We start from the raw sequence: 13,195 nt of genomic DNA, 5'->3' as shown, positions 1-13,195 counted from the left end.
CCGAAGGACTTGTATGCATGCATATAAGCATAACCAATGGACATAAGACACTGGGGGGTAGGGGAGGCCAGGGGATTGTCAAGGGCAGGGAAAAAGAAGGACACATATGTAATACCCTTTGTAATACTTTAAGCAATAAAAAAATTAAAAATAAAATGTTAAATATAGACCAGGGGTGGGCAACCCCTGGCACGTGTGCCAAACATGGCACGCCAGTAACTTTTGCTGGCACTCGAAATCCTCTCTTATAATCTTCCATTTACAATTTTTTTCTTAATATCGACTTTTTTATTTTTCAGATAAATTCAGTGTAGGTGCATCTTAGATAAATAAATAATTTTACATAACAAGTTATCATAAAGGCCATAGACATGGATGGACGAGAGAGGGGAAGAGCAATTTCTATGCCTCTGCCTTAACTCTCCCTGCCTTCCTAGATCCAGTGTTTTGGTTTCATCCACATACGCTTGTGAATCTTTGTTCTCAGTGATGAATTTTGTTAAGTCTCGCAATAGGAGCAGCCTGACGGATGAAAGTAGTAGCTCGTGCATATCTCTGAAGGTCACGAAATATAAACCTGATGTAAAATCTCTGTCATCAGTGATGCAGCAGCAAAAGTCCCACTGATAATATCAAACGGAGTCATAAAGTTTTCTGTCGGACTATCAGTGTACATGTATACATTAAAAAATAAATGTATTTTTCATCATCATCTACTGTGTTTTTGTCGCTCGAATGAATTTTATCATTTCTTCAAGGTTCTTCACATACGTACACCTTAAGAGATATCAGGTAGGCGTAACATGTTCTCAAAAAATTAGGGTTGGCACGCAGAAGAATTTTGAGTCAGAGATTTTGCTGGTTTTGGCACGCACTCACAAAAAGGTTGCCCACCCCTGATATAGACAATTGCTGTTAATATATTTGAGTCCGGGGGGGGGGGGGGGGGGGGGGGAAACTGCCAATTTATAATACTAGTACAAGGGTAGCTTCCGAAGCAGTTGTCCCACCTTAGCCTGTGGGGAGAGGGCTTGGTTTCTCTTCACCGACACTGAAATGGTCACTCCCACTCTGTGGCTGCAGATCTAGCCTCTCTGGTTCAGGAAACCCTATCGTTCAAGGGCGGGAGGCCTCTGACCAACTGCTCTTTGTGGCTGCTCTGCCTCTCCCACAGTTTGTACTTCTCACGTCTCTTATTAGAACAAGATTTTTTTTGGGGGGGGCTTCCTACCTTCTGCCCTCTAATTTTTCTCTTTTTTTATTTTTTAAGTTTTCTACCATTTTTCTATTTAAATTTTTTTAAAATATATTTTTATTGATTTCAGAGAGGAAGAGAAAGAGAGAGAGAGAGAGAGAGAGAGAGAGAGAGAGAGAGGGAAACATCAATGATGAGAGAGAATCATTGATGGGCTGCCTCCTGCACGCCCCCTACTGGGGATTGAGCCTGCAACCCAGGCATGTGTCCTTGACCAGAATCAAACCTCCAACCTTCAGTCCACAGGCTTACACTTTATCCACTGAGCCAAGCCAACTAGGGCTTTTCTAAATATATTTTTTAAATTGATTTCAGAGAGGAAGGAAGAGGGAGAGAGATTGAAACATCAATGATGAGAGAGAATCATTGATTGGCTGCCTCCTGCATGCCCCCTACTGGGGACCGAGCCTGCAACTAGGCATGTGCCCCTGACCAGAATCTAACCTGGGACCCTTCAGTCCCCAGGCCGGCACTCTGTCCACTGAGCCAAACCATCCAGTGCTCTACTGTTTTTCTTACACATGCAAACCCACAGGGGTACAACAAGGATTCTGGAAACAGCACCACGATTTGCCAGATGTCTCCGGACAACCGGGGTGAAGAGAGAAGAACACCCATGAGGCCCGTCTGTGTGTGAGGCCTGCTCCGACCAGCACGGCCCTGAGACCCACCCAGAGAAACACTCAGACCAGATGTCCATCTCATGCCATCATCTTCCATTAGTCGTTGGACAAAACGATGCCCATTTATTTAACACACTGGGTTTTTGGGTTGTTGTGTTTGCTTGTGCTTAAGGCATCGACCGTGTACTGGTAACCGGGGGTACAAAGATGAGGAACTCCCAGTGTCCGCTCTTGGGGAGCAATAGGGGGAAGACACGTCATACAACCTGATAGGGCAAAGAATAGCTGAGCAGATGATGCGATTTGTCAAAAATCAGTGTGAGTCGTTCACTATCATAGGATCTAGCAATTCAAAAGATACTGAAAATAAACGCAAAACTCGCCGGTCACCTTTACAGATGCTAGGGAACCAACGGATTATTCCCCAAACTGGTATACAGCCCCAGCCGGTGTGGCTCAGTGGATAGAGCATCGGCCTATGGACTGAAGGGTCCCGGGTTCGATTTTGGTCAAGGGCACATGCCGGGGTTGTGGGCTCCATCCTCAGTAGAGGGCGTGCAGGAGGCAGTGGATCAACGATTCTCTCTCATCATGGATGTTTCTATCTCTCTCTCCCTTTCCCTTCCCCTCTGAAATCAATAAAAACATATTTAAAAAACACACACCTGGTAAACAAAGGGAAAGACTCAAGTGTGTATTCCTTTTTTTATATACAAACAGTCCTTCAAGGGCAACCAAATCACTGGTGAGACCAAGATCCTCTTTACAGAAGTATTCCAGTGATAAATAAAGAAAGAATTCGAATGTCAGCATTCCTCCACTCCTAATTAAAAAGATGACAACCAGCTCATTTGCCTTTGGATGGAAGGATATATCCATTACACACGGGGTGTTCTTGCCAAATATGTTGAAATCTGAATTAGCCTAAGCCTCTTGGTCAACTCCTGTGCACAGAAAATACAGGGGATAGAGGAATGTTGAAATGATATCACAAGGAAGTAAACGCAGAGTGGGAGCCATTTGACAGGACAAACAGCTCAGCTTTTTCAACAGATAAATTGCAAGGAAAAAAGTAAAGCGGAAGTCTACAGATTAAGAGAGACAACATACGCCCTGGCTGGTTTGGCTCAGTGGATAGAGCGTCAGCCTGGGGAATGAAGGGTCCTGGGTTCGATTCCCGGTCAGGGCACATGCTTGGGTTTTGGGCTCCATCCCCAGTAGGGGGCATGCAGGAGGCAGCTGATCAATGATTCCCTCTCATCATTGATGTTTCTATCTCCCTCTCCCTCTCCCTTCCTCTCTGAAATCAATAAAAAAAAATGTTTTTAAAAAGAGAGACAACATATGGACCTTATTTGGATCTTGATTTGAACCAACCAACGGCAATATCAAGTTTACAAGCTAATCAAAGAAATCTGAATAGTAGAAATTTAATGACATTAAAGAGTTGTTAATTTTTAGGTGTTATATGGTGATATTGCTTTTGTCTTTTACAAAAGGCTTTTCTTTTAGAGCTATGTATTAGAACATTAGTGAGTGAAATTACATGATTTCACCCTACCCGTTTTGGCTCAGTGGATAGAGAACACTGGCCTGCGGACTGAAGGGTCCCAGGTTCGATTCTGGTCTAGGGCACATGCCCAGCTTGTGGGCTTGATCCCAGTGGGGGACATGCAGGAGGCAGCTGATCAATGGTTCTCTCTCTTCATTGATGTTTCTATCACTTCCTCTCTGAAATCAATAAAAATATGTATTTTAAAAAAAGAAATAATATGATGTCCAGGATTTGCCTCAATGTACTCCAGTGTTGGTAATGGTGGGGGAATGGGTGGGGGAGGATGGATGAATGGGATTGGTCCAAAGTTGATCACTGTTGAATCCCCAAGCACATATCACTAAACTCCGTTAAACTATTCTCATTTTGCTTTAAATTCTCTCTAATAAAAAGTTAAATAAATAAGATAAATAAAAATTCCCCCCTCTCTCCAACATTTTCTTTTCTTTCTTTTTTTCTTTGTTAATCCTCACCGAGGATATTTTTCCATTCATTTTTAGAGAGAGTGGAAGAGAGAGGGAAAGACAGAGAGAAACATCGATGTGAGAGAAACATCTCGATTGGTTGCCTCCTGCACGAGCCCTGACCAGGACCCAGGCTCGGAAGGAGCCTGCAACTGAGGTCTGTGCCCTTGACCAGAATCGAACCCAGGACCCTTTGGTCCGCAGTCTGATGCACTATCCACTGAGCCAAACCGGCTAGGGCTTCTTTTCGAGTGTGATAGCAAACATAGAGGGAGGAAGCAAAGTCCTGTGGAGAGGCGGGAGGAGGCTCCGTCCAGGAGGCAGCAGGCACGCTCCCGGCAGCGTTTGCAGGAAGTACCAGCCCGAGGCACAAAGAAGGCTCACCCTGAGCATGTGCATCAAGCCCAGGAGGCTGGGCCACAGAGCACAGATCTGTCCCAGGCGGCGAGAGCCCACCTAGACAGGCTACCTGGGGAGGGGGTGGGAGTGGGCTGTCCAGATGGGCAGCCGGGAGTCTCTGTGTTGGTTCACGAAGCCATCAGGGCTCTGAACGAGGGGGAGACCCTGTCTTCCAGGAGCACGAGTTGCAAGCTTGGACTGGGGAGGCCTCAGAAACCAGGTAGGCGGCATCTGCAGCACGTGTGAAAGCGACAGGGGAGGAGAACTGACAGGTTTGGGGTCCGCACTCGGAAGACGGGAATGAAAAGAGAGAGACCAGTCAAAGAAGACGGAAGGCGTGGAAAGGGCAGGTGGGGGGGCGGGGGGGAGCTCGGGACAGATGTCGGGCCAAGTCTACCTGCGAGTAGAAAGTGTGCGTGACACACGCCGTGATGTTCTCTTGCTGCTTAGTTCAAAGGAGGGGATGGGGGAACGCTTGTTCTTTGATCTCTATAAATCAAAGTCTAAACGGGGTGCCCAAATAATTTAACAGCTGTGCCTTTTTTTCCCCCTTAAAATGATTAGTTCTAAACACACACAAAAAATAGAAAACGTAGAAAAACAGGCAAATATCATCTTAGAAACCCAACCAAGTCTTTGTTTTTGAAAAACGAACTAACAATAACAAGAACAAAAACTATAGAGAAATAGGGGACACAAGTAACCTACGTTTGGGAGACTTCAGGGGGTAATCTTCAGAAACCTTTGATAACAAAAAACTAACTACACATGTAGCGAATGTCTGAACACAACACTCAGCTTGGGAGGCTGGGGCGGGGGGCGGGGGGGCGGGGCGGGGGGAGAAACAGAAACAAAACAAAAACAAAAAAGACATTTACACTTTAGGATAAATTTTTGTTTTTTACACTTAAGGGTAACTTTAACGGAGGTGGCCAGTTACGCAAGCAATGCAACCGCACTATTGCTGCCGCCGCCAAGTAACCATGAAATCGCGAACATCTCTAAGTACAATTTTGCAAACGTTTCTTTGTGAGGGATTTAATGAGAACTAGATTTAAAAAGCTAAGTGCAAAACAAATAACCAACACCAAACACCACCCTAGATTTTCAAAATAAAAAAGTCTTTAAAAAGGAAAGACCAGACAGTTAATGACACTATCCTGATCACTGCCTTCAAAGCCAGTATGGTGTACCATGAAGTATCAGCATTGCCCGTATAAAAATTCTGCCTTCACAAATGAGTACGACAAGAAAGAATCAGAGGGTTAGAGAAGAAGGCCAATGTTTCTGGAAGCTGGTGGAGAGCTGGGATGTTAGAGTGCAAGGCAAGACCACAGAAATCATCTGAAAGAGGAGACAATTTAATGTAACTGTACGAGGGCGGGATGGGGGCGGGGGGTGTTAGCAGCCTGAACTACAATTTACCTGGGACAACCATTTCCTTCGACAGACGCTGCGTGGACCTGGCCTTCGCAAAGTCTTATTTCTCCATCTCTCCTTTCTCTCACATGAGCTCAGTGGAATGATCATCCCCCCAAGGCAGAGCCCTCCTGCGATACATCATTAGGGCTGGTTTATAGCAATGAGTCCATGTGTGGAAGGCAACAGCAACAGCCCGTGTGCTGCCAACGCTGCCATGTCTGAAAAGGCACCAAATTGGACTCTGGCGAAACAGACCTGCTCTATTTAGACTTCCCCTTTTTGTACTTCACGATGGTATCACACTGCGCCCCCCCCCCCCCCGCCCCCCAGCCAGAGCAACCCCTTTTAGGATAAAATAGGCATATGGCTGGGTAGAGGAATGGGGCCACACTGGAATCTTGGAATTTCCAGAATTAGGAAAAAGGGCTTCAAAGCATGACAAGATAAGAGGAAGCCAGGTTTTCAGGTAGAAACCGATTTAAAAGGCAAAAAAAAAAAAAAAAAAAAAAAAGGACTAAAATCCTTCCAGATGCCCCATTCTGTGCGGAACCCAGTTATCTTGAAATCTCTTAGGCAAGTCATGAAAAATAGAATATCTCAACCAACCAAATTAAAAACCCGTAGTAAACTACCCGGAATAAGGTAATGTAAAAAAAAAAAAAATGTAGTGACTCCCTAAGTGTTGGTGTTAGATATAAAAAAGGATGAGAATTCAGTGCTGAGTTCTCACCTTAGCGAGGGGATTTCTAATTCTTTTTAAACAGGGCTGTTTTTTTTTTTTTTTTTTTTTTGAGGAAAGTAACTCACTCTCAATGACATCTGTGGAGGTGAAAATTCACCCTGCGGTAACGCTCGCTCCTCCTGCAAGTAATTTACCTTGTGGAACCTTCGGGGCAACTCTTTAATGGCCACTGTCAAAATAACTTCTAAAGCACGTACCAAAAGCTGAAAGACACCCGGGCCCCGCACCCCGTACGCTGCGGCTTGGTTTTACTGACAAAACCGAACTTTAAAATCGTTTTCCCATTTATATCTATCCCGAAGCATTCATAAACGAGGAGTGCGTACTTAAAGCACAATTACTACTTATCCCACAGGGAGAATCTATACGGCTTTCCTCGCCCAATAGGTTGGATTCCCTTTCTTTCCACGCTGCTGATTCTGAGGTACAGAATATGGGCCTGGGCTTCGTGGAAAGATGTAAAATAAAAAAATAAAAATAACCCTCTCTGGGATTTAATGAGAACTAGATTTACACTTACATGACAATTAGCCCACGCTGGCTGCCTTGGATGCCTAATGTGAACTCGAACCAGAGCAAACGGGTCATGTTTTCACAGCCAAACTCGCACGTCACACGAACCGCTTTCTCTCTGCCCGAAGGGGCAGCCTGTTGCTGAACCCTTTTCTAGGCTCTGGGTACAGATGATATTCCAAATTAAACGACACAGGTGTCTGGATGTCACTATGAGTTCCCGGAGCAGGAACAGCACTGGTGCTAAGTGAAGATTTCACCACCTCTTTCCGGCGTTCCACTATAACAGGAACGTGTTCAGCTGATAGCTGAGTGGAAACCGTAATACTTTTTTTTTTTTCTGGGTGAAATTAAAGTTGGCGAACTTACTGGACGAGAAATCAAAAGATGACTCACATCTTGTTCTTTGCCCGAAAGGATGAAGTTCTTTATCAAAACCCACACGTAGCCAAAGGGGTGGCCGTGTTTTCACACCTATGTTTAAAGCAAAAATCAAATCCTGGACAATTAATAACGCCCGAAGGAATGCTCTTTAGTGTGGTGTACAGAAACGCGTCATTTTGACACAGCCGATTTTAACGATGTTTAACTAACGTGTATCAACAGATCTGGGAAGGGACCATTGAACAGCCAGTACATTTATCCTTGCACCAGAATTTCAACACCTATTTGCAGGCGAAGGGTCCAAGAAATCTCGTGGAGAGATCCCACGAAATCCAATGGTGACTTAAAACAATAAACAAGGAATAAAACATCACCAGGGGGGGTGGGGGGAAGGATCTGCCAAATGCTGTTTTTTTTGATTCACTTATGGTCAAGCCAGAATCTTGGTCACTTTGATGAGAAGAAATCAATTAAAAAAAAAACAACCCAAAAACTGTTGCTAGATCTGCTCTGAGGACCCAAAGCTGTAGTAACACATGTTTCCCCTACACACACTCACACCCCCTGACAGGGATTCCCAGGACACCAGTGGGGCCTCTTGCAGGCCCCTTAAGTGTTAACAGCAGAGGCCTGGCTGCGACCAGGCGTCTGGCCTGATTTAAACGCCCCGTCCTTCAGAGGCGCGCGGGGAGCGCGCGGCCATAAAACCGGGGGACATTACTGAACCTTAAGAGGGTCTGATCCTCCCCCCCTCCCTCCCTCCCACCCGCCCCCCCCCCCCCAAACACACAGCATTTCACTCCCGCAATTAAGGCTGTTCGCGGGCATTCCATTGCGCTGTCAAAGTCAGGCCGGTGGCAGCCGCGCAGCCACAAAGAGATGCCTTAAATGAGAAGAACATGTTCCTACACCGCGTCGGAGAAAGTTTGGCTCCGAGCTATGCACTGATGAGTATCAGATCTCCTCCTGCCCTCGCCTCTCTGCGATCTTGTCACATCTGGATGACAAATCCCCAGCCTCTCGGGCACGGCCGGGGGGCCGCGGGGACACGCAGCGGCCTCCCCCGCCCGCGCCGCTTGCCCCGCCGGCCGCAGGCACCCGACGCCGCCCGCCGCGTTCCCCAGGGCGCAGCCCGGCCGCCCAGTCCCCGGCGTCCCCGCAGGTGCCCCGTCCCGAGGCCGGGAGACGCGCCCCCGGCTTTTCCCCGCGCGCCCCCCCCGCCCCCTCCGCTGCGTCCCCGGCCCCGCGCTCGGCCGAGGGGACGCTGTGCGCCCCGGCCGCCCCCGCCCCGCCCGCCGGCACCTGGTGCGCACGTTTCCACTGCAGATGCGCCCCCGAGCGCGACGGGACCCGGGTCGCTGCAGCCCGCCGGGCCCCGCGCTCTCCACGGCCCCCGCTCTCCACGGAAAGCCAGCCCAGGTACCAGCGGCCCTTCCGCCCGCGAGCCGAGGGCTGCGGGGACGCCGGGGAGGGCGCGCTCGGTCGGGGCCGCGGCGCCGGCCCGCGCTTCCCACCCGCCGCGCCGTCCTGCGGCCGCGGGGACCCCCCCTCGCGCGGCGCAGGTGGCCTCGGAGGCGGCCAGGGCGCGACCCCGGCGCCGACGGGGCCCGGGTCCGAGCGGCGCCGCGGCCACCCCGCGCGCAGGGCGCCCCGCTTACCTCCGCCATCCTGCGGCCGCCCGGAGCCCGGCTCCCCACGCGCGTCCCGGCCCGCGTCCGCCCCGGCTCGGCGGGCGCCGCCGCAGCCAAGCTCCGGCCGTCGGGGCGACGCGGCGAAGTGGGCGGCTCCCCTCCCCTCCCCGCCCGCCCCCTGCGCCCGGTGGGGGCCTCCTCCCGCGCGGTCCCCTCCCCGCCCCTCCCCCGCGCCGGCCGCCCGTCCCCCGCCCGGGGAGCCCGCCGCCCGCCGGGGCCGCCCGCGGACGCGCTGAGCCCGCGGAGACCTCGCCGGCGGCCGGCGCGGAGGTGTCTGCCCCGCCGGGCTTGAAGGCACTTGTCGGGAGACACAGACGTGTCCGCGTCTGCCTCGCGCTCTGAAGTTCGCTGGCTGCCGTCTCGCTCGGCGGGGCCGCCGCCCGCCTCCCCCGGGGCGCCCTCGGGAGCTGCTTTTTAGAGGCCGCGTGGGTCCTGTCCCCGACGGGGAGCAGGGGCGCCGGAGGCTCTGCCGAGAACCCCAGCGAGCCCCCTGCCCCGCGGTGGCCGCGAGAGGTCACCGCCCCGGCTGCCCCGCGCTCCCAGGGCGAGGGGCTTGCTCCCTGCACCTCGCGTGCTTGGGCTGTAAACCGGGTCAGATTTTCACCCCTCTTATTGGGTGCCGGGGATGAGATGAAATGAAATGTTCAAACGCCAAGCGCCGGCGCTGAGCACATGGCGAGGAGGGCCTGCCCCGAGGAGCCAGCGGCTTCCTTGACCCCCGGGAGCTGACGGAGATGGGCCGCAGCTGCCAGCAGGACCGGGGAGGGCGGGCGGGCGGGGGGGACACAGAACCTCATGGAAACGCAGTTCCCTAGAGGGGTGCTCTCTGAAGGCTGGACTTGGGGGCTCCTGCTGCCTCCTCCCCGATTTTTACCACCCACCCACCCACCTTGCTGCTGGTGAAACAGATCCTTGCCTGGGAAACAAAAAAAGCCTTCTACAAGCTGAGATTGAGGGGGATGGTGGGAGGTGGAAGGAAAAGGGAGTTGCAATCAGACAGACAGTGCCTGGTTCGGGCTAGGAGAGATGCAGGCCTCTGGGAGGAAGAGGAGGAAAAGGAGAGAAAAGGGTGCATGTGGAAGAGTGTGGCTACCTGGGGGTGGGGGTGGGGAGGCGCCTCCGTGAGGTCCAGCGGGGCCCTGCTGCCCTTCCACAGGCAGGACACGTGCAGGACATTGGGGCCAGGTGACTGTCCTGGGTCTGCAGCACCTGTGCCCTCTCTGGCAGGCATGAGGTTGCCTGGCCCCCTGTGAGGGACTCGGCCCTGCCTGACAGGAGTTGGGAAGAGTGATTTTTTTCACGTGGCTAATGTACTTAGGAAGCTTTGCTCTGTGAATTCCAAACCCCAACTGCCTACCTTCCATCTAGCTCGGTGGTTCCCAACGTGGGGCACACGCCCCATAGGGGGGCAAGTCGGGAATGGGTTATTAACAGTGAATTTTTTGCATTTATTATGGTTCTAGGGGCCTCATACTAGTATACAGTATATCTATAATAATAAAAGCATAATATGCTAATTAGACCAGACAGCCAAACGACCTTCCGAATGTCCATCTGGACATCCTTCCGGATGACCTTCTGGACGAAGCCGGGGCTGTGAGGGCTGAGCCCCTTGTACAAATTTCGTGCATTGGACCTCTAGTTCTATAATAATAAAAGCGTAATATGCTAATTAGACCAGACGTCCTTCCGGACCTGTGAGGGAAGCCCGGTTTTGGGTGCCGGAGCAAAGCCGGTGCCCGCAGCCAGGGAATGGAAGGCCTACTCTTGTACGAATTTCGTGCATCGGGCCTCTCATAAGTATATGGTGACATATTTGTGCATTTCAGTTCTCTATCCTATGTTTTGAAACTTTATTTGCTATTTTTCCGTATCACTTCATATTATTATTTTTAAAAACGATTTCTTGGTGATTTCTTCCTCAGAACTTCAACTGTCCTTTCGTTCTTTTATTTTTCTCTTTCATGGATGCCATGTTCTTTGGAAGCTTGTTTAGACCAAATTAATGGCCTTTTAGGCTTCCTCCCCATGAATAGGAGTTCACTTTTTGAATAATAAGAATTATATGTCATGGGGTGGGGGGTGTCAGGATGTTAGAGATGCTTAGGTGGGGCGTGGCCACAGAAAGGTGGGGAACCACTGATCTAGCTGGTGCCAACCCCCCTGTTCCTCTTTTCTCTGCCTGTTGTAACACCACGCATCCTTCCAAGTTTTTCTCGGATGTCACCTCTTCCCTGAAGCCTTCTGGGATACTGCCCACCAGCTCTCCATTTCATGTGCTTTTGCCCTCTTCTGACCCCCAGCACTTGCATCTGCCTCTCTTACGGTGCTGATTGCATTCTCTGGCCTCCTTCTGATGTGCCCTTGTCTTAACGTCTGCAGTCACCGGTTACCTTAGTGGCTTCTGTGCTGTGAGTTGTGGCCGACAAAGCTCAGGTTTGGGAGTTACGAGTGACCTGGGTCTAGCCGGTTCCCAGCAATTGGAAACTAGCTGAGGAAGTCAGCGTTCTTGGCCTTCCTGTCCTCATCATCTTTCAAAGGAGGTGTGCAACTGTCCCCGGGCAGATTGGGCTAAATACTAGTAAGACAGTCTCTGTTCTGCAAACATGGCTGTCCTCCCTTCCTTTCTGCTGCACGTAAAACTGATTTTTTAAAATTAATTTACATTTTTTACCAGAAGATTTCTTGGTCATAGTATTATTGAGTAGCCACAATATGCTTATTATAAATACACCAAGCCCCAGCTGGTTTGGCTCAGTGGATAGAGCGTCAGCCTGCGGACTGAAGGGTCCCAGGTTCAGTTCTGGTCAAGGGAACATGACCGGATTGTGGGCTTGATCCCCAGTAGGGGGCATGCAGGAGGCAACTGATCAATGGTTCTCTCTCATCATTGATGTTTCTATCTCTCTCTCCCTCGCCCTTCCTCTCTGAAATTAAATAAATAAATGAATGAATACACCAAAATATCTATGTCCCAGGCAAGTGCTCACATAAGTATCTTTAATCTGTCCTACTGAAGGTTTTGCTCAGTATCTTTGTGTTTGTTGCAGGTGAACGTACTTGTTTTAGTAAAACTTTCCACTAGCAAAAATATCGGGATCAACCTGCTTAACTCTATTCCCGATTACAAAGGCAGGGAAGATTTTTGGCAATATATAATTTGAAAACATGAAAACAGGCTCCCCCTCCCAACAGAATCTACTGGGATCGACATTTCTTCAAATATGACAGTTTTGATCTACTTAGAACAGCGGTTCTCAACCTGTGGGTCGCGACCCCTTTGGCGGTCGAGCGACCCTTTCACAGGGGTCGCCTAAGACCATCCTGCATGTCAGATATTTACATGACGATTCATCACAGTTATGAAGTAGCAACGGAAATAATTTTATGGTTGGGTCACAACATGAGGAACTGTATTTAAAGGGCCAGAAGGTTGAGAACCACCGACTTAGAGGGAATCAGTAGATGTCGCTGAAAATTACTAGTTAATCTTCTGCAGCTTCGCTTAGATTTCGGTACCTGATATTACTAAAGTCACTCCTTGTGTTTCTCCCCAGATTTGAAAGACTCCTCTGTCACTCCTTGGAAGCACGTAAGCAGAAAACGGGACGGAGAAACCACCCCCGAGTAAAGAAAAGAGCAGCCGCTGTTCTTCTGCTGGTCAGTGGTGGGACCGGGCATGGCTTTTCCTTCCCTGGGCCCCAGCTTCTCCATCTGGCCAATGGGGGCATCCCTGAGTGCCACCCCTCTCTGATGGTCCCCACTTTCTGCTTCTATGTGTCAGCCTGGCTACGTTCCTTTTGTGTCAAGTTCCTCCTTTCAGTGAGCACGAAAATCAGAATGTCTTCTCTAACTTTAATACCAAGGGTTTAAAAAAATCTTTATTAAAAAAAGGGGAAAATTTGAGAAGACACAAAATCAAAAAATCACCGTGACCTGTTCTCATGGAGGCCAGAAGTAGCTCACCTGAGAGGAGCGGCCTGCTCAGACCGCTGTGTTCCTGAGTGAGGCCTTTGCCAGGGTGGGGGTGCGCTGACTGCCCATCCTGAGAACCGAGGCAGATGTGGAAGGGCTGGGCAGGTGGGGGCTGTGTGAACCGAGAGCCGGGGCATTCCAAACCCCGAACCTCGGCAGGCTGTCTGAAGTG

The 13,195-nt window shown here is 50.2% G+C and overlaps 1 protein-coding gene across 2 annotated transcripts in view; it reads right to left on the bottom strand.

The window, feature by feature from the left end:
• BNC1 (basonuclin zinc finger protein 1) overlaps window positions 1–9,111 on the bottom strand; it is a 42,462-nt gene extending 33,351 nt beyond the window's left edge. Inside the window, exon 1 of one of the 2 annotated variants that reach the window (XM_070400420.1) lies at window positions 9,016–9,111. In XM_070400420.1, the coding sequence (XP_070256521.1) occupies window positions 9,016–9,024 (9 nt within the window). In that variant the 5' untranslated portion in view covers window positions 9,025–9,111. Of the gene's footprint in view, window positions 1–6,980; window positions 7,533–9,015 lie in introns of those variants that run through there. The other variant, XM_070400421.1, reaches the window with a different exon arrangement.
• Window positions 9,112–13,195: the final 4,084 nt, after the last annotated feature.

This window comes from Myotis yumanensis, unplaced genomic scaffold (assembly GCF_028538775.1).
Source record: "Myotis yumanensis isolate MYYU_CA2020_CCGP unplaced genomic scaffold, mMyoYum1.0.hap1 SCAF_20, whole genome shotgun sequence".
In the NCBI taxonomy this organism is placed as follows: domain Eukaryota; kingdom Metazoa; phylum Chordata; class Mammalia; order Chiroptera; family Vespertilionidae; genus Myotis; species Myotis yumanensis.
The sequence above is the reverse complement of the archived record's forward strand: the minus strand, read 5'-3'. Positions and strand labels throughout refer to the sequence as shown.